This window comes from Cyprinodon tularosa, unplaced genomic scaffold, assembly GCF_016077235.1.
Source record: "Cyprinodon tularosa strain WSP-4 unplaced genomic scaffold, ASM1607723v1 ctg350, whole genome shotgun sequence".
NCBI classification, from domain to species: Eukaryota; Metazoa; Chordata; class Actinopteri; order Cyprinodontiformes; family Cyprinodontidae; genus Cyprinodon; species Cyprinodon tularosa.
This window is the reverse complement of record NW_024039064.1, coordinates 912,877-935,178: the sequence shown is the minus strand read 5'-3', so window position 1 is coordinate 935,178 and position 22,302 is coordinate 912,877. Positions and strand designations below refer to the sequence as shown.

The 22,302-nt window shown below is 38.0% G+C and overlaps 1 protein-coding gene across 1 annotated transcript in view; it reads left to right on the top strand.

Annotated features, from left to right (window-relative positions):
* Nucleotides 1-1,546: 1,546 nt before the first annotated feature.
* LOC119789920 (non-specific lipid-transfer protein-like) overlaps nucleotides 1,547-22,302 on the top strand; it is a gene marked incomplete at its 5' end in the record, with an annotated part of 37,370 nt that continues 16,614 nt past the window's right edge. The window contains 2 exons of the mRNA XM_038295114.1: nucleotides 1,547-1,701; nucleotides 19,857-19,956. Of these exons, the coding sequence (XP_038151042.1) occupies nucleotides 1,547-1,701; nucleotides 19,857-19,956 (255 nt within the window). The remainder of the gene's footprint in view (nucleotides 1,702-19,856; nucleotides 19,957-22,302) is intronic.

The window sequence follows — 22,302 nt, the reverse complement described above, 5'->3', positions numbered from 1 at the left end:
CTTGCGAAATTGGTTGGAAACTTACGTAAAAAAGTGAGAAATCGTGCTCCCAGAGCCGGCGCTCTAAGCTCTGGTGCTGGGGGAAAATCAAAAAAAAGAATCATTCAGCGAGCTGCCAAACGATGCCATGGAATCGGAAAATACGGAACCGGTTCTTAACAGGAACCGGTTTTCGATTCCCATCCCTACCCCCAAGCGTCTTAAACGTCAGTCACCAAAACACAAATTTCCAACACGTGGTGTATTTTCAATTTTTCATTGCTGATAAGAGGATTGAAACTGGCTACAGAGATGACTGACATTTATTTCTGTCAGGCTGAAGGGACAAAAGTTGGAAGAAAAACGATTTTCTTGGCGTTTAAAAAAAAAACACAACACAAAACAGCGTAAGAAGACCTCGTTAATGTATTTATTTCACAAATTTGTAAAAAGAGCAGCCGATTAAACAATGTTATAAAAGTTAACATGATTATATGAGCTTTTTTGCGAGAAATGATCAGGAGCGCCTTGAAAACGGTCAGTTCCGCCTCTCTGGCTGCAATGCGCGCTCCCGAACACCGGGGGAACAGAAACAGAATTTCGCACAAGACCGGTTCAGACTCGGAGTTAGTACCCCACCCTTTCCGATTGAATACCTGAAATGATCATTTGTTTGGGACTTGTAGAAAGTGTTTCAAATCTTTTTATTTGTCTTCTTAAAATGCTATTTGTTTTGATTTTAAAGTGTTTTTGTTTATTATTTTTTTTTTATGTAAATTAGTTTCTGAAATGATAATTTATTTTGGAACTTGTAAAAGTAAAAAAAAAAAGTATTTTTTGTTTTCTAAAATGATATATTTTTTTGGAACTTGTAAAAGTTTTTTAGATTTTGTAAGTTGGTTTGCACCTCCCGGCCACCAACTTATCATTACATTTCACAAATACAAAGCAACGCATTTTACTCTCTGCATTTCACCCATCCTCTTGGGGAGCAGTGGGCTGCATTGTGCAGCGCCTGGGGAGCAGTGTGGTGGTTAAGGGTCTTGCTCAGGGACACAGAGTTGCAGTCTGTGGGAGTGGGCTTGAACTCAGAACCTCTGGGATCGAAGCGCAATGCCCTAACCACTAGACCACCACTCCCCTGGGTTTAGAAGTTGATCTACAACTGCATTTTGATTTTTTTTTTTCAGATACATGTGACTGAATTTTTGATGCTTTTATTCCCCTTGCATAGAGTTAAACAAAGCAAGATGGATTTAGTAGATTTACATTAGCCGCTTTGTGAACTCAAAAGAGTGAGAAGGTTAAAGCTTTTTGCCTCACGTTCACCTTTGTCTTCCTTCGCAGTGGTTCTTTTAGGCTCCCTGCCTTTCAAAAGATCATATTTTTCTGTCTGAAAGGGAAATCCAGTCCATTTAGCAAAGCATAACATGCAGACTTATAAAGATGTCATCTGGTGGAGCTGCTTCTCTCATTCATGTAATCCGTATGGTGATCATGCTTTTTTTTTTTATGCATATAAATCATCATCAGCTTCGGTCTCTTTTGTTGGTGTGTTTCCTCCCAGGTCTGGCTCAGTGTGCAGAACTCTGCTGGCAACTGCGTGGACAGGCTGGCAGGAGACAGGTCCCCCGGAGCCAAAGTGGCTCTGCAGCACAACATTGGCCTTGGGGGAGCTGTGGTTGTCACTATTTACAAGATGGGCTTCCCGCAGGTGTCCAGGTGACCACTCAGACTTGCTTTCTGATAACTATTCCAGCACCTTGGAAAAACATCCATGCCCACTGAGCCTTTCTGCTTATTGTCACATTACAACTTCAGTTTTTTTTGTGTGTATTTAAAGTAAGAATATTCTAGTGTGTAGATTTGCAAAGCTGATGGAAATATATTAGGGGTGTAAATCACACCCATCATGGCGATTCGATTCAGTATCGATTTCCTGACCCAACGATTCGATTATTTTCTATACTCAAGAATACGCCACGATTCAATTCGATTAATAGGTTCTTTTTTTTTTTCTTACACCTTACAGCAGGCATCCCCAAAGTCGGTCCTGCAGGTTTTAGAGGTTTCTCTGCTTTAGCACAGCCGATTCTGATGATTGCAGTTCAGCAAAAGCTTGTTAATTAACTATCAATGTAAATCAGCTGTGCTGGAGCAGAGAAACCTCTAAAACCTGCAGGACAGCGGGCCTCGAGGACCGACTTTGGGGATCCCTGCCTTACAGGCTAGACAATGTTTCAAATTTAAAATAAATCAATGAAAGCTGTAATATCGGTATGCTTTTTTTTTTTTTTTGAGAAAATAACAGAAGTAGAAAAGTTGCACGCCATCTATTCCTATTAAAACCTCATTCATTGAAAAATAATAATACCCCTGCGTTATAGATTCTGCAAGGCTTTGCATCAGAAAATACTGCACAAAATCAGTGCAATGAGTTCAATGCAATACCTCGGCTCCAGACGTCCCCGCCCCCTCCACAGACGGGTTTTTCTGTTTCTCTTTATCAAGTGGGAATGCTTAAGCATTCCCACTTATTGTTTTTCTGTTTTTCTTTATTATCAAGTGGGAATGCTTAAGCATTCCCACTTATTGTTTTTCTGTTTTTCTTTATTATTATTATCATCAAGTGGGAATGCTTATGCATTCCCACTTATTGTTGTTCACTTTTAATTTTTCTGACTCTAACTAGTCCCACAGTTTTCAACCGATTTCAACCATTTTGGTATCAAAACGTTCAGCTCGTTCAGGAGAATTCTGCTATGTCTTTTGGTTAAGATATTTTTTGTAGTTTTCGCGATATTCAGCTTTTTCTGCGTTTTTTTGGCCCCATTGAAATGCATGTAAAACTTCAAAAATTCCACTAAATCTTCAGCTACTTTGCCCTTTAACTACTTCAGCATACTTTCAGCTAGAAACACCATTCAACTTTTAAAATGTTTCCGTATCTTTCTGCTATTACTGTTTAACTCGGCTTTCAGCTAACTTTTACAGTTTTGCTTCAGTGAAGCTTCAAACTTTTAAACAATTTTTACAGATTTTCAAATTTATAATGGAAGTCTATGGACGGAATGTTCAGCTGCTAGAGTGTGCCACTCTAGCGTTTTCAAACATTTCACTCATGCCGAACAGCTTCAACTCACTCGCTCATTTTTTACTCTATCTAGATAAATTTTACATCAAAATGTAGGGATTTTTGTCAGGATTCAGGAAATGTAACCCTCATTTGTGTGGCATTTACGGTTTTCCGACAGTTTGGCCCAGACCACGAAGAAGTCCACACTTCCCCAATAGAAATCCAATGAGAGCTCTCTGAAAATCCGAACTGAAAATTCAAAAAGACAAGACTTTTTCGTATCGCTCCCATTCGGGAACCGTTCGACGTAGCAACACGAGCCTTGTGGAAGTTGTTCCTCAGACCTTCCTAGCACTCACATTGAAGGAAGTGTGTCGATATCTTTTATCGTTTAGCTAGGAAAAAGGTTTGTTCGGGGGTAACAAATCTGTCCGAACCCCAAAATCAAGATTTTGACAATTATACACTTTTTTACATCGTCACCACGCCTAGACCAAATATTGTAGAAATATGAAAGTTACACCAGTTGTAGTCCAAAGATGGCCGACGCTCACGGTGAAAGAATTTTTTGAATACCTAATACGGTTTTGGCTCACCGCTCGTTTGTTCGGAGGGAAAGTTTTGCTTTTGAGAGTTCTGCTCTACCATTGTTCTGCATGTTATTCAATGAGACCAGCAGGATTTCTCAAACCTTTTTATTCCTCCTTCCCATTAAGGCTGTGAATGAGCTACATCCATGAAAGTTACCCCAATCGGAGACAAAGGATAGCTCTCGCTTAGACTGAAAGAATTTTTTAGATACCATTTACGGTTTGTCTTCAGCACTTGTTTGTTCGGAGCTGATATTCCCATTCAAAAAAGCCTGAGAACTAAGGAACGAAAGTGAAGCGCATGTCTCTCTGTCACTGACAGGCTTGTTAAGCGTCGTCAAGGTAACCGTGCTTCAAAGAGATTTTACCTCCACCACTTTAAACAGCACATTTTAATCTAATGGAGGGAGACAACACTGATTTAACATTAGGAAGTGGATACAATATGACTACTGGCCATGACCCTTCCCTTCACACGCAACCCTGATAGACTTTCAAAATAAGACTCCGGGGACCCTTCAAAATAAAAGCTCCTACATTAAACTCATATTTTTTTCCCAGCATATGGCTCAACATTATGACCCAAACTCAACCACTTTTTTAAAAATGAGACTCTAGGGGGTTTTCAAAACACACCCCACAGCAAATTTCAAAATAAAAGCCTCCCATTGCAACTTTATCTACTGCCCTAATAACAAGGGAAAAGAGTGATTTAACGATTAGAAAGTCATCAAGTATCACTGCTGGGTCTGACCCTTTTCTCAACACACAACCCTGCTAGACTTTCAAAATAAGACTCCAGTGACCCTACAAAATAAAAGCCTCTATATTATACTCGCGTATTAATTGATGCAAATGGCCCAGCATTATGACCCAAACTCTACCAGCTTGTTTCTATTAGACTCTAGGGACCTTTTCAAAACATACCCCAGAGCGAATTTCACAATAAAAGTCTCCCATTTACGCTCTAATGCAGCATCTATTCACCCAATAACATGGAAAACCAGTGATTTCATATTTAGAAATGGATTCTATATCACTGCTGGGCATGACCCTTCCCTTGACACACATCCATGATAGACTTTCGAAATAAGACTAAAGGGACTCTACAAAATAAAAGCCTCTTTCTTACATACACTCATTCATTGTGCCGTATGGCTCATAGCTATGACCCAAACTCAACCAATTTCTTCAAATTACACTACCAAGGCCTGTTGACCACACACCTCAGTGCATATTTCTTAATCAGGTTCTAAGATTTACACTGTAATAAAGCATCTGCTAACCTCGTAACTTGCAGCCTAAGCCTGCCAACGGTGCTTTCATTACCACAGCGGCTCGTAACATGCAGGTTCAATTTTTTTGATAAATTCAGCTCCTTAAGTGGTATTAGCCCTCTTTCTATAAGCTTCTCTCTCTGTCTTTTCTCTGCTTCTAATGGTCAGTCTTGCATATAGGTTTGTAGATTTTCAATCCTCAAATGATGACACTGTTTACTTTATGCTGATCAACCGACACATTTTAAATATTTTCAAATTGTTTTGCCAAGTCTTGACATTTCCACATATGATTTCAAAATTTTGATACTTATTCAATACCATTTTCCTCTACATTTTATTTCCCATCCTTAAGCTACTACTTTTTTTCTTCAACCAGATAAGATTCAAGTTTTTCTTTGTAATTTATTTTCTAATTCAGCTAATTTCATACTTTTCAGCCTATGTTGTGAACTTTGGCTTCATTCTGCTCTCTTTCTGGACAGGAATTAAGCTTTTCTGTTTGCTGCTAATTCATAACACGCCTGACATGTTTCTGGAAAGTAGGTGGACCCCTTCAAAATTTCTTTAGAAATTTGTCTAGAAACTTGGGAGACATTATATTAAAACCCTTCTAGTGCACACATTAAAGACATTTTTTGATATTATGTATGGTTTGGCTGTGCAGCTTTTAAGATGAGTTTGTTTCTGCCATTTTACTGCCAAATGATTCTACCCTACAAAATCTTCAGATGATTCAATTGTTTTCTGTAGTTTGAAGTTTCTGATGACTTCCTTTCACATTTTCATATGTTCCTCAGCTAATTTGTGCTTCTTTTCCTTCTCACAGTTTCTTTCGCTATTTTTTATTATTTCATTCAGCAAAAAAAGCATTCCCACTTTGCTGTTTCTGCGAAACAGCTTTTTCTAGTTATTATTATTATCAAGTGGGAATGCTTATGCATTCCCACTTATTGTTGTTCACTTTAAATTTTTCTGACTCTAACTAGTCCCGCAGTTTTCAACCGATTTCAACAATTTTGGTATCAAAACGTTCAGCTTGTTCAGGAGAATTGTGCTATGTCTTTTGGTAAAGATATTTTTTGTAGTTTTCGCGATATTCAGCTTTTTCTGCGTTTTTTTTGTCCCATTGAAATGCATGTAGAATTCTTAGATTTCAGCAAAATTCAGCTAAAACTTTATCATCTTCGACCTTTAACTACTTCAGCATACTTTCAGCTAGAAACACCATTCAACTTTTAAAATGTTTCCGTATCTTTCTGCTATTACTGTTTAACTCAGCTTTTTGCTAACTTTTACAGTTTTGCTTCAGTGAAGCTTCAAACTTTAAAAGAAATTTTTAAGATTTTCAGATTTATAATGGAAGTCTATGGACGGAATTCTTCAACTGCTAGAGTGCGTGCTCTAGCTTTTGAGCTGTTCTGGTTTTTCCGAACAAATTCTTCTCAGTCCCTCATTTTTAACTCAATTGAAATAAATTATACATCAAAACGTAGGGATTTTTGTCAGGATTCAGGAAATATAACCCTCATTTGTGTGGCATTTACGGTTTTCCGACAGTTTGGCCCAGACCATGAAGAAGTCCACACTTCCCCAATAGAAATCCAATGAGAGATTTTCCAAAAATCACAGACAAAATCCAAAACGATACATATTTTCGTATCGCTCCCATTTATTAACTATTTGATGTACTAACATGAAACTTGGTATAGAACATCTTCAGAACCTTCTAGCACTCACATTGAAGGAATTTCTTCAATATCATTTATGGTTTAGCTGTTTAGCTGACTTGTTCGGGCATAGGAAAACGCTGATTCTGAGAAAAATCCTCAAACTCAGAAAATGCAAATTTTTACATCGTCACCGTGGCCAAATAGTTTTTAGTAGAAACATGAAAGTTGGCACAGTCGAAGCCGAAGGATGGCTGACGCCCACGGTGAAAGAATTTTTTGAATACCTAATACGGTTTTGGCTCACCGCTCGTTTGTTCGGAGGGAAAGTTTTGCTTTTGAGAGTTCTGCTCTACCATTGAGCTGCATGTTATTTAATGAGACCAGCAGGATTTCTCAAACCTTTATATTTCTCCTTCCCATTAAGGCTGTGAATGAGCTACAGCCATGAAAGTTACCCCAATTGGAGACAAAGGATAGCTGTCGCTTAGACTGAAAGAATTTTTTAGATACCATTTACGGTTTGTCTTCAGCACTCGTTTGTTCGGAGCTGATATTCCCATTCAAAAAAGCCTGAGAGGAAAGGAACGAAAGTGAAGCGCATGTCTCTCTGTCACTGACAGGCTCGTTAACGTTGTCAAGGTAACCGTGCTTCAAAGGATTTTACCTCCACCACTTTAAACAGCACATTTTAATCTAATGGAGGGAGACAACACTGATTTAACATTAGGAAGTGGATACAATATGACTACTGGCCATGACCCTTCCCTTCACACGCAACCCTGATAGACTTTCAAAATAAGACTCCGGGGACCCTTCAAAATAAAAGCCCCTACATTAAACTCATATTTTTTTCCCAGCATATGGCTCAACATTATGACCCAAACTCAACCACTTTTTTAAAAATGAGACTCTAGGGGGTTTTCAAAACACACCCCACAGCAAATTTCAAAATAAAAGCCTCCCATTGCCACTTCATCTACTGCCCTAATAACAGGGGAAAAGAGTGATTTAACGATTGGAAAGTCATCAAGTATCACTGCTGGGTCTGACCCTTTTCTCAACACACAACCCTGCTAGACTTTCAAAATAAGACTCCAGTGACCCTACAAAATAAAAGCCTCTATATTATACTCGCGTATTAATTGATGCAAATGGCTCAGCATTATGACCCAAACTCTACCAGCTTGTTTCTATTAGACTCTAGGGACCTTTTCAAAACATACCCCAGAGCGAATTTCACAATAAAAGTCTCCCATTTACGCTCTAATACAGCATCTATTCACCCAATAACATGGAAAACCAGTGATTTCATATTTAGAAATGGATTCTATATCACTGCTGGGCATGACCCTTCCCTTGACACACATCCATGATAGACTTTCAAAATAAGACTAAAGGGACTCTACAAAATAAAAGCCTCTTCCTTACACACACTCATTCATTGTGCCGTATGGCTCGTAGCTATGACCCAAACTCAACCAATTTCTTCAAATTACACTACCAAGGCCTGTTGACCACACACCTCAGTGCATATTTCTTAATCAGGTTCTAAGATTTACACTGTAATAAAGCATCTGCTAACCTTGTAACATGCAGCCTAAGCCTGCCAACGGTGCTTTCATCACCACAGCGGCTCGTAACATGCAGGTTAAATTTTTTTGATAAATTCAGCTCCTTAAGTGGTATTAGCTCTCTTTCTATAAGCTTCTCTCTCTGTCCTTCCTCTGCTTCTCATGGTCAGTCTTGCACATAGGTTTGTAGATTTTCAATCCTCTAAGGATGACACTGTTTTCTTTATGCTGATCAACCAACACATTTTAAATCATTTCAAATTGTTTTGCCAAGTCTTGACATTTCCACAATTTCAAAATTTTGATACTTATTCAATACCATCTTCCTCAACATTTTACTTCCCATCCTTGAGCTACTCATTTTTTCTTCAACCAGATAAGATTCAAGTTTTTCTTTGTAATTTCTTTTCTGATTCAGCTAATTTAATACTTTTCAGCCTATGCTGTGAACTTTGGCTTCATTCTGCTCTCTTTCTGGACAGGAATTAAGCTTTTCTGTTTGCTGCTAATTCATAACACGCCTGACATGTTTCTGGAAAGTAGGTGGCCCCCCTTCAAAATTTCTTTAGAAATTTTTCTAGAAACTTGGGAGACATTATATTAAGACCCTTCTAGTGCCCACATTAAAGACATTTTTTGATATCATGTATGGTTTGGCTGTGCAGCTTTTAAGATGAGTTTGTTTCTGCCATTTTACTGCCAAATGATTCTACCCTACAAAATCTTCAGATGATTCAATTGTTTTCTGCAGTTTGAAGTTTCTGATGACTTCCTATCACATTTTCATATGTTCCTCAGCTAATTTGTGCTTTTTTCATTCAGCAAAAAAAGCATTCCCACTTTGCTGTTTCTGCGAAACAGCTTTTTCTAGTTATCAAGTGGGAATGCTTAAGCATTCCCACTTATTGTTTTTCTGTTTTTCTTTATTATTATTATCAAGTGGGAATGCTTAAGCATTCCCACTTATTGTTTTTCTGTTTTTCTTTATTATTATTATTATTATTATTCCGTACGTTTTTGGTCGTTAAACTACTTCAACAGTTTTCAGCCCACTTCAACAAATTTGGTATCAAAACGTTCAGCTTCTTCAGGAGAATGATGCTATATCTTTTGGTAAAGATATTTCTTGTAGTTTTCGCGATATTCAGCTTTTTCTGCGATTTTTGGCCCCATTGAAATGCATGTAGAATTCTCAGATTTCAGCAAAATTCAGCAAAAACTGCAGCATCTTTGACCTTTAACTACTTCAGCATACTTTGAGCTAGAAACACCATTCAACTTTTAAAATGTTTCTGTATCTTTCTGCTATTACTGTTTAACTCAACTTTTTGCTAACTTTCACAGTTTTGTTTCAGTGAAGCTTCAAACTTTAAAAGAAAATTTTAAGATTTTCAGATTTATAATGGAAGTCTATGGACGGAATTCTTCAACTGTCAGAGTGCGTGCTCTAGCTTTTGAGCTGTTCTGGTTTTTCCGAACAAATTCTTCTCACTCCCTCATTTTTCACTCAATTGAAATAAATTTTACAACAAAAGGTAGGGATTTTTGTCAGGATTCAGGAAATGTAAACCTCATTTGTGTGGCATTTACGGTTTTCCGACAGTTTGGCCCAGACCACGACGAAGTCCACACTTCCCCCATAGAAATCCAATGAGAGCTCTCTGAAAATCCGAACTGAAAATTCAAAAAAACAGACTTTTTCGTATCGCTCCCATTCAGGAACCGTTCGACGTAGCAACATGAGCCTTGGTGAAGTTGTTCCTCAGACCTTCCTAGCACTCACATTGAAGGAAGTGTGTCGATATCTTTTATCGTTTAGCTAGGAAAAAGGTTTGTTCGGGGGTAACAAATCTGTCCGAACCCCAAAATCAAGATTTTGACAATTATACACTTTTTTACATCGTCACCACGCCTAGACCAAATATTGTAGAAATATGTATGTTACAACAGTTGTAGTCCAAAGATTGCCGACACTCACGGTGAAAGAATTTTTTGAATACCTAATACGGTTTGGGCTCACCGCTCGTTTGTTCGGAGGGAAAGTTTTGCTTTTGAGAGTTCTGCTCTACCATTGTGCTGCATGTTATTCAATGAGACCAGCAGGATTTCTCAAACCTTTATATTCCTCCTTCCCATTAAGGCTGTGAATGAGCTACAGCCATGAATGTTACCCCAATTGGAGACAAAGGATAGCTGTCGCTTAGACTGAAAGAATTTTTAAGATACCATTTACGGTTTGTCTTCAGCACTTGTTTGTTCGGAGCTAATATTCCCATTCAAAAAAGCCTGAGAACAAAGGAACGAAAGTGATGCGCATGTCTCTCTGTCACTGACAGGCTCGTTAAGCGTTGTCAAGGTAACCGTGCTTCAAAGAGATTTTACCTCCACCACTTTAAACAGCACATTTTAATCTAATGGAGGGAGAAAACACTGATTTACCATTAGGAAGTGGATACAATATGACTACTGGCCATGACCCTTCTCTTCACACGCAACCCTGATAGACTTTCAAAATAAGACTCCGGGGACCCTTCAAAATAAAAGCCCCTACATTAAACTCATATTTTTTCCCAGAATATGGCTAAACATTATGACCCAAAATCAACCACTTTTTTAAAAATGAGACTCTAGGGGGTTTTCTCAACACACCCCACAGAAAATTTCAAAATAAAAGCCCCCCATTGCCACTTTATCTACTGCCCTAATAACAAGGGAAAAGAGTGATTTAACGATTGGAAAGTCATCAAGTATCACTTCTGGGTCTGACCCTTTTCTCAACACACAACCCTGCTAGACTTTCAAAATAAGACTCCAGTGACCCTACACAATAAAAGCCTCTATATTATGCTCACGTATTAATTGATGCAAATGGCTCAGCATTATAACCCAAACTCTACCAGCTTGTTTCTATTAGACTTTAGGGACCTTTTCAAAACATACCCCGGGGCGAATTTCACAATAAAAGTCTCCCATTTACGCTCTAATACAGCATCTATTCACCCAATAACATGGAAAACGAGTGATTTCATATTTAGAAATGGATTCTATATAACTGCTGGGCATGACCCTTCCCTTGACACACATCCATGTTAGACTTTCAAAATAAGACTAAAGGGACTCTACAAAATAAAAGCCTCTTCCTTACACACACTCATTCATTGTGCCGTATGGCTCGTAGCTATGACCCAAACTCAACCAATTTCTTCAAATTACACTACCAAGGCCTGTTGACCACACACCTCAGTGCATATTTCTTAATCAGGTTCTAAGATTTACACTGTAATAAAGCATCTGCTAACCTCGTAACATGCAGCCTAAGCCTGCCAACGGTGCTTTCATCAACACAGCGGCTCGTAACATGCAGGTTAAAGTTTTTGATAAATTCAGCTCCTTAAGTGGTATTAGCTCTCTTTCTATAAGCTTCTCTCTCTGTCCTTCCTCTGCTTCTCATGGTCAGTCTTGCACATAGGTTTGTAGATTTTCAATCCTCTAAGGATGACACTGTTTTCTTTATGCTGATCAACCGACACATTTTAAATCATTTCAAATTGTTTTGCCAAGTCTTGACATTTCCACAATTTCAAAATTTTGATACTTATTCAATACCATCTTCCTCAACATTTTACTTCCCATCCTTGAGCTACTCATTTTTTCTTCAACCAGATAAGATTCAAGTTTTTCTTTGTAATTTCTTTTCTGATTCAGCTAATTTAATACTTTTCAGCCTATGCTGTGAACTTTGGCTTCATTCTGCTCTCTTTCTGGACAGGAATTAAGCTTTTCTGTTTGCTGCTAATTCATAACACGCCTGACATGTTTCTGGAAAGTAGGTGGCCCCCCTTCAAAATTTCTTTAGACATTTTTCTAGAAACTTGGGAGACATTATATTAAGACCCTTCTAGTGCCCACATTAAAGACATTTTTTGATATCATGTATGGTTTGGCTGTGCAGCTTTTAAGATGAGTTTGTTTCTGCCATTTTACTGCCAAATGATTCTACCCTACAAAATCTTCAGATGATTCAATTGTTTTCTGCAGTTTGAAGTTTCTGATGACTTCCTATCACATTTTCATATGTTCTGCAGTTAATTTCAGCTTTTTTCATTCAGCAAAAGCATTCCCACTTTGCTGTTTCTCCGAAACAGCTTTTTCTAGTTATTATTATTATTCCGTACGTTTTTGGTCGTTTAACTAGTTCAACAGTTTTCAGCTGATTTCAACAAATTTGGTATCAAAACGTTCAGCTTCTTCAGGAGAATTCTGCTATATCTTTTGGTAAAGATATTTCTTGTAGTTTTTGCGATATTCAGCTTTTTCTGCGATTTTTGGCCCCATTGAAATGCATGTAAAACTTCAAAAATTCCACTAAATCTTCAGCAACTTTGCCCTTTAACTACTTCAGCATACTTTCAGCTAGAAACACCATTCAACTTTTAAAATGTTTCCGTATCTTTCTGCTATTACTGTTTAACTCGGCTTTCAGCTAACTTTTACAGTTTTGCTTCAGTGAAGCTTCAAACTTTTAAACAATTTTTAAAGATTTTCAGATTTATAATGGAAGTCTATGGACGGAATGTTCAGCTGCTAGAGTGTGCCACTCTAGCGTTTTGAAACATTTCACTCATGCCGAACAGCTTCAACTCACTCGCTCATTTTTTACTCTATCTAGATAAATTTTACATCAAAACGTAGGGATTTTTGTCAGGATTCAGGAAATGTAACCCTCATTTGTGTGGCATTTACGGTTTTCCGACAGTTTGGCCCAGACCACGAAGAAGTCCACACTTCTCCAATAGAAATCCAATGAGAGCTCTCTGAAAATCCGAACTGAAAATTCAAAAAAACAGACTTTTTCGTATCGCTCCCATTCGGGAACCGTTCGACGTAGCAACATGAGCCTTGTGGAAGTTGTTCCTCAGACCTTCCTAGCACTCACATTGAAGGAAGTGTGTCGATATCTTTTATCGTTTAGCTAGGAAAAAGGTTTGTTCGGGGGTAACAAATCTGTCCGAACCCCAAAATCAAGATTTTGACAATTATACACTTTTTTACATCGTCACCACGCCTAGACGAAATATTGTAGAAATATGAACGTTACACCAGTTGTAGTCCAAAGATGGCTGACGCTCACGGTGAAAGAATTTTTTGAATACCTAATACGGTTTTGGCTCACCGCTCGTTTGTTCGGAGGGAAAGTTTTGCTTTTGAGAGTTCTGCTCTACCATTGTGCTGCATGTTAATCAATGAGACCAGCAGGATTTCTCAAACCTTTATATTCCTCCTTCCCATTAAGGTTGTGAATGAGCTACAGCCATGAAAGTTACCCCAATCGGAGACAAAGGATAGCTCTCGCTTAGACTGAAAGAATTTTTTAGATACCATTTACGGTTTGTCTTCAGCACTTGTTTGTTCGGAGCTGATAATCCCATTCAAAAAAGCCTGAGAACTAAGGAACGAAAGTGATGCGCATGTCTCTCTGTCACTGACAGGCTCGTTAACGTTGTCAAGGTAACCGAGCTTCAAAGAGATTTTACCTCCACCACTTTAAACAGCACATTTTAATCTAATGGAGGGAGACAACACTGATTTAACATTAGGAAGTGGATACAATATGACTACTGGCCATGACCCTTCCCTTCACACGCAACCCTGATAGACTTTCAAAATAAGACTCCGGGGACCCTTCAAAATAAAAGCCCCTACATTAAACTCATATTTTTTTCCCAGCATATGGCTCAACATTATGACCCAAACTCAACCACATTTTTAAAAATGAGACTCTAGGGGGTTTTCAAAACACACCCCACAGAAAATTTCAAAATAAAAGCCTCCCATTGCCACTTTATCTACTGCCCTAATAACAGGGGAAAAGAGTGATTTAACGATTAGAAAGTCATCAAGTATCACTGCTGGGTCTGACCCTTTTCTCAACACACGACCCTGCTAGACTTTCAAAATAAGACTCCAGGGACCCTTCAAAATAAAAGCCTCCATATTTTACTCGTGTATTAATTGATGCAAAAGGCCCAGCATTATAACCCAAACTCTACCAGCTTGTTTCTATTAGACTCTAGGGACCTTTTCAAAACATACCCCAGAGTGAATTTCACAATAAAAGTCTCCCATTTACGCTCTAATACAGCATCTATTCACCCAATAACATGGAAAACCAGTGATTTCATATTTGGAAATGGATTCTATATCACTGCTGGGCATGAACCCTCCCTTGACACACATCCATGATAGACTTTCGGAATAAGACTAAAGGGACTCTACAAAATAAAAGCCTCTTTCTTACATACACTCATTCATTGTGCCGTATGGTTCGTAGCTATGACCCAAACTCAACCAATTTCTTCAAATTACACTACCAAGGCCTGTTGACCACACACCTCAGTGCATATTTCTTAATCAGGTTCTAAGATTTACACTGTAATAAAGCATCTGCTAACCTCGTAACATGCAGCCTAAGCCTGCCAACGGTGCTGTCATCAACACAGCGGCTCGTAACATGCAGGTTAAATTTTTTGATAAATTCAGCTCCTTAAGTGGTATTAGCTCTCTTTCTATAAGCTTCTCTCTCTGTCCTTCCTCTGCTTCTCATGGTCAGTCTTGCACATAGGTTTGTAGATTTTCAATCCTCTAAGGATGACACTGTTTTCTTTATGCTGATCAACCGACACATTTTAAATAATTTTCCAATTGTTTTGCCAAGTCTTGACATTTCCACAATTTCTAAATTTTGATACTTATTCAATACCATCTTCCTCAACATTTTACTTCCCATCCTTGAGCTACTCATTTTTTCTTCAACCAGATAAGATTAAAGTTTTTCTTTGTAATTTCTTTTCTACTTCAGCTAATTTCATACTTTTCAGCCTATGTTGAGAACTTTGGCTTCATTCTGCTCTGTTTCTGGACAGGAATTAAGCTTTTCTGTTTGCTGCTAATTCATAACACGCCTGACATGTTTCTGGAAAGTAGGTAAACCCCACTTCAAAATTTCTTTATACATTTTTCTAGAAACTTGGGAGACATTATATTAAGACCCTTCTAGTGCCCACATTCAAGACATTTTTTAATATCATGTATGGTTTGGCTGTGCAGCTTTTAAGATGAGTCTGTTTCTGCCATTTTACTGCCAAATGATTCTACCCTACAAAATCTTCAGATGATTCAATTGTTTTCTGCAGTTTGAAGTTTCTGATGACTTCCTATCACATTTTCATATGTTCTTCAGGTAATTTCAGCTTTTTTCATTCAGCAAAAGCATTCCCACTTTGATGTTTCTCCGAAACAGCTTTTTCTAGTTATTATTATTATACTTTCCGTACGTTTTTCCGTCTCTAACTAGTTCCCCATACTTCAGCCGATTTCAACAAATTTGGTATCAAAACGTTCAGCTTCTTCTGGTCCATCCTGCTGTATCTTTTGGTAACTTCAGCTATTATAGTTTTTTAAATATTTAGCTTTTTATGACTTTTTCTGTCCCATTGAAATACATGTAAAACTTCAAAAATTCCACTAAATCTTCAGCTACTTTGCCCTTTAACTACTTCAGCATACTTTCAGCTAGAAACACCATTCAACTTTTAAAATGTTTCCGTATCTTTCTGCTATTACTGTTTAACTCAGCTTTTTGCTAACTTTTACAGTTTTGCTTCAGTGAAGCTTCAAACTTTAAAAGAAATTTTAAAGATTTTCAGATTTATAATGGAAGTCTATGGACGGAATGTTCAGCTGCTAGAGTGTGCCACTCTAGCGTTTTCAAACATTTCACTCATGCCGAACAGCTTCAACTCACTCGCTCATTTTTTACTCTATCTAGATAAATTTTACATCAAAACGTAGGGATTTTTGTCAGGATTCAGGAAATGTAACCCTCATTTGTGTGGCATTTACGGTTTTCCGACAGTTTGGCCCAGACCACGAAGAAGTCCACACTTCCCCAATAGAAATCCAATGAGAGCTCTCTGAAAATCCGAACTGAAAATTCAAAAAAACAGACTTTTTCGTATCGCTCCCATTCGGGAACCGTTCGACGTAGCAACATGAGCCTTGTGGAAGTTGTTCCTCAGACCTTCCTAGCACTCACATTGAAGGAAGTGTGTCGATATCTTTTATCGTTTAGCTAGGAAAAAGGTTTGTTCGGGGGTAACAAATCTGTCCGAACCCCAAAATCAAGATTTTGACAATTATACACTTTTTTACATCGTCACCACGCCTAGACGAAATATTGTAGAAATATGAAAGTTACACCAGTTGTAGTCCAAAGATGGCTGACGCTCACGGTGAAAGAATTTTTTGAATACCTAATACGGTTTTGGCTCACCGCTCGTTTGTTCGGAGGGAAAGTTTTGCTTTTGAGAGTTCTGCTCTACCATTGTGCTGCATGTTATTCAATGAGACCAGCAGGATTTCTCAAACCTTTTTATTCCTCCTTCCCATTAAGGTTGTGAATGAGCTACATCCATGAAAGTTACCCCAATTGGAGACAAAGGATAGCTCTCGCTTAGACTGAAAGAATTTTTTAGATACCATTTACGGTTTGTCTTCAGCACTCGTTTGTTCGGAGCTGATATTCCCATTCAAAAAAGCCTGAGAGGAAAGGAACGAAAGTGAAGCGCATGTCTCTCTGTCACTGACAGGCTCGTTAACGTTGTCAAGGTAACCGTGCTTCAAAGAGATTTTACCTCCACCACTTTAAACAGCACATTTTAATCTAATGGAGGGAGACAACACTGATTTAACATTAGGAAGTGGATACAATATGACTACTGGCCATGACCCTTCCCTTCACACGCAACCCTGATAGACTTTCAAAATAAGACTCCGGGGACCCTTCAAAATAAAAGCCCCTAAATTAAACTCATATTTTTTTCCCAGCATATGGCTCAACATTATGACCCAAACTCAACCACTTTTTTAAAAATGAGACTCTAGGGGGTTTTCAAAACACACCCCACAGAAAATTTCAAAATAAAAGCCTCCCATTGCCACTTTATCTACTGCCCTAATAACAAGGGAAAAGAGTAATTTAACGATTGGAAAGTCATCAAGTATCACTGCTGGGTCTGACCCTTTTCTCAACACACAACCCTGCTAGACTTTCAAAATAAGACTCCAGTGACCCTACAAAATAAAAGCCTCTATATTATACTCGCCTATTAATTGATGCAAATGGCTCAGCATTATGACCCAGAGCAAATTTCACAATAAAAGTCTCCCATTTACGCTCTAATACAGCATCTATTCACCCAATAACATGGAAAACCAGTGATTTCATATTTGGAAATGGATTCTATATCACTGCTGGGCATGACCCTTCCCTTGACACACATCCATGATAGACTTTCAAAATAAGACTAAAGGGAACCTACAAAATAAAAGCCTCTTCCTTACGCACACTCATTCATTGTGCCGTATGGCTTGTAGCTATGACCCAAAGTCAACCAATTTCTTCAAATTACACTACCAAGGCCTGTTGACCACACACCTCAGTGCATATTTCTTAATCAGGTTCTAAGATTTACACTGTAATAAAGCATCTGCTAACCTTGTAACATGCAGCCTAAGCCTGCCAACGGTGCTTTCATTACCACAGCGGCTCGTAACATGCAGGTTCAATTTTTTTTATAAATTCAGCTCCTTAAGTGGTATTAGCTCTCTTTCTATAAGCTTCTCTCTCTGTCCTTCCTCTGCTTCTCATGGTCAGTCTTGCACATAGGTTTGTAGATTTTCAATCCTCTAAGGATGACACTGTTTTCTTTATGCTGATCAACCGACACATTTTAAATAATTTTCCAATTGTTTTGCCAAGTCTTGACATTTCCACATATGATTTCAAAATGTTAATACTTATTCAATACCATCGTCCTCAACATTTTACTTCCCATCCTTAAGCTACTAATTTTTTCTTCAACCAGATAAGATTAAAGTTTTTCTTTGTAATTTCTTTTCTACTTCAGCTAATTTCATACTTTTCAGCCTATGTTGTGAACTTTGGCTTCATTCTGCTCTGTTTCTGGACAGGAATTAAGCTTTTCTGTTTGCTGCTAATTCATAACACGCCTGACATGTTTCTGGAAAGTAGGTAAACCCCCCTTCAAAATTTCTTTATACATTTTTCTAGAAACTTGGGAGACATTATATTAAGACCCTTCTAGTGCCCACATTCAAGACATTTTTTGATATCATGTATGGTTTGGCTGTGCAGCTTTTAAGATGAGTCTGTTTCTGCCATTTTACTGCCAAATGATTCTACCCTACAAAATCTTCAGATGATTCAATTGTTTTCTGCAGTTTGAAGTTTCTGATGACTTCCTATCACATTTTCATATGTTCTGCAGTTAATTTCAGCTTTTTTCATTCAGCAAAAGCATTCCCACTTTGATGTTTCTCCGAAACAGCTTTTTCTAGTTCTGACTAGGATAATACTGTCTCTTAGATGTCATCTTTCTGTCTACTCCTTTCTATGCACCTCTGGAAGGCTTTTAATGTCCTGCAGCACTGCACCACTACAGCACTTTTAATTGAATCTTGTATGTTTTATATGTGTTATGTATTGTTTTTATTGCTTTGTTGTAAAGCACTTTGGGTACCATGTGGCTATTGTAAAGGGCTATACAAATAAATTTGAGTTTGATTACAACCAGGAAGCGAGGTAGGAGGGCAAAATAGGTTTAGCGCCACCGCAGCACGGGAGGAAGAATTACATCCAGGAGCAAAATGGATAATAAAAATAGACAGAAGGGAAAAAAATCATGAGTCGATACTGTTGCGGACGTATCGATCCATCGGATCGTCGACTGTTGGATTGATGCATCGATACAAAACGATTATTATTTACACCCCTAAAATATATAACCGACCCAAAAATAGATGCACACCTTAGATTTTAGATTTGCTCGTAAAATAGGGTCTAAATACTTATGCAAGGCACGGTTTGCCACCCTCAAAGGCCCCGTTGATGTATATTAATCAAGGGTTTGTGTTGAATTTCTTCTTTCTGAAGTACCTTTTGACAAACAACCAGCCTTATACTCCTAAAGCTGTTAATCTTTCCTGTATCCCCTGGATCTTGCAGTTTAATCCTTAGCCCTAAAGCTTCAAGTTTTATCTTCCCTACCTGTAGCCTAATTATAAGAGTTCCAATTTATTGCTCCCTCTCTGACTGCAGTCAGTCTGAAACATGGCCTTTTTCAGCTTGTTTAACTATCAGATCCGGTCACACTGCTGTATTACCTTCAGAGACGTATCATCCTTTTCATCTTCCACCGTCGGAGCTTTCTTATCTATTTGCATTTCAGGCGAGAAAGTGAGATCTGCTTATAAGTGGTCCCTGGATTTGAATAGGAAGACTTTTAATTGCATCGTGCAGCTTAGTCTGCTCTCCTGTGGAGCAGTAAAAGCTTCAACTCTGTACTGACGCAAGTGAAGTCCATGGTCGCACAAACCAGGATGAGCAGCGCTTTGAGGGCTGTTTTAACTGAATGTCACAAAAAAGGAGCACCTTAACATTAGCAGAGCTACATTAGGAGCTGGTAACTTAATAGCTCAGGATGCATGTTTTTCTTTGTAAAGAAAGGGGATTTCTAGCTTTTTATATTGGCAGGATCATGCTGATATGTGGAGCTTCATTATAATACATTTCTTGATTCTTAAAGGTTTTTGTTGTCTTCCTTTCTCAGGTTTGTCATTGGTTCTGCAGCCAGCAGCTCCAGCAGCAGCGGCTTGGAAGCGTTCAAAGCTTACCCTGTCTTCAAGGAGATTGAGAACCATCTAAAGAAGGTTTTTATCTGCTTATGTATACACAGCTTAATAAGTTAAATGTGTTGAGCTGAGCATTTAAAGGGAACTTTCTATACAAAATGAAATGAATGCACTTAAAAAAAAGCCAGACTTGATTACATGGGGTGCTTTTTCTTGTACTACTGTAATCAAACAATTTTCCTAAGGAAAACTTGAAAGGCTTAAAGGTCTCTTAAGGTTCATCACACTGTTACCATCCGTCATCAAATGCTGTTACCCAAATGAGAGAGATGGGTCGAGATGAACGCTCACATAAGACCCTGTTGACACAAATGGTGACACATCAAGTGTGTTTGTTATATAACCTAACTATAATTTATTAAGTAAAAAGTTTAAATCAGATGTAACCAGTTTCTAGGTTATAAACCTCAGCTGTGTGAAGTTTCTCACAGTCGCTAATTTGATGCTTTTTTTAACAGCTCCCAGTGCCTCCTGCTGGATGAATTAATTGGATGTTGAAAACCGTAGTTTTTAAATGTTAAACATGACGGTCTGGTTTTTCCACGAAGTTCTGGTAACACATCTGTTCTTTACTCACCAATGCCTTGCATTGCTGGCCTGCAGTTAGGGCTGGAGAGTACGGTCAAAACCTAGTTAGATATATTTTTTCATTTTGATCCATGCAATATAATTCCATTATTGATATAAACAAAATAAAAGTCTTACTATCATTTTTTTATTATTATTGTTGCTATTTCTTTAATGCCTTGACATCACTGGGTGGGGAAGGTGGAAATGAGGGCAGGGGCTGGGGAGTGTAGACATGGGTGGGGAGGAAGGGTGTTCTACTTTTGATGACACAAATTTGTATATACTGTACAAAATTTTGACTACCTGTGGTTGGTGCACATTTTCCTCCTCTAATGTACAAAATGTGAAACACAATAAAAAATTGATCACAAAAAACAAAATAAAAGCCTCATAGAAAACTGCCAAAAAATTCCACAAAAGATGCCTGTACACACCACAAGTTTATTTTTCTGGTTTAATTCTAAAGACCCTCTACATTTGAACATTTTAGAAATAACTTAAAAAAAAAAAAACATCTTTCATCCAGGGTTCCTACAGCATAAGGCAAGTTAAATTCAAGACTTTTTAAGACTTTTTATGCCACTTGAAATAAAAATTTAAGACCAAATTTACAAGAAACACAAGAAATTCGCTTGCGACAACTTAACCCAAAGGTTTATTTTAACATAAACCACTGCACTAATGTTTCAAATTTTTAAAAGCTTTCCATACAGGAAGAGAGCTAAAAACACACAAATGGCAGATATATTTTAACAATTATTTAACTGAATTCACAAACTTTGTTTTAGCAGGGAATAAAACAAATCAGTTTTAAAGCCACAACATAACCAGTGCTAAGTATTTTTTGCAGCTATTTTTCTTTGTATCGTTTTCTTAGGCGTTGCAGAGACAAGGGTGGAACAAAACTGAGAAATACCGGCTGTTTCTCGTTAACTTGATTTTGACGCATTGTTTCGCGCTTCGCATGTGCGACTCCACTGCCTTAATTCCCATCGTTCCGAGCTTGAATGACTTCTTGCATAAAATACACTGTGCCTCATGTATGTTCCCTGGTTTTAGCCATGGAGAAAACTCTTGGTTGGAGCCAATTTTGGTTACATTTACACTTGCTCATGTTTTCCAGACAAAAAGCTAATGGCGCATCTCCCAAATGTCCCGGCCGCAACAACTCTTTTATTGATTCCGCTATCGGGACGGAACCAATAATGGCGGGCTGTTATCATTTTTTTAATAATGATTTTTAAAAAATTGTCAATTTCAATGTTTTATTTAGATTACAAAAAAACAAAAATAAATCGTAATAAAAATAAGCCTATGATGTTTTAAAAATTAAGACCTACGAAAGACTGATTTAACACATTTTAATACCAATTAAGGCCTTTTTTTTTATTTTAAAGAATTCAATGCCTTTTAAGACTTTTTAAGGACCCGTGGGAACCCTGTCATCTTTTATTTGGTATTTATTTGAACTTTTGTACAACCATTCGTCCATGTCTCTTTGACCCGGCCTCAGGAAAGCTATGCATGAAAGCAGACTACGAAACAAACTAAGATGTGTTGTGGCTGAAGTTGCAGCTCAAAGAGCAACAATAGAAGAGTTTAGACATCAGACTGTGCTTTTAAGGCCCAGTTAAAGCCCAAACCTAAGCCTAATAAAAAAAAAAAATAGGGGCAAATCTATGAGATATTTTTCAAACAAGGATGGGGGGGCATTTTCACCCACTAGATGCACCAAACTGGTAGAGACATGCAGCTGTGACTGCAGGTGTTTTACAACTGGTGTATAAATACTAT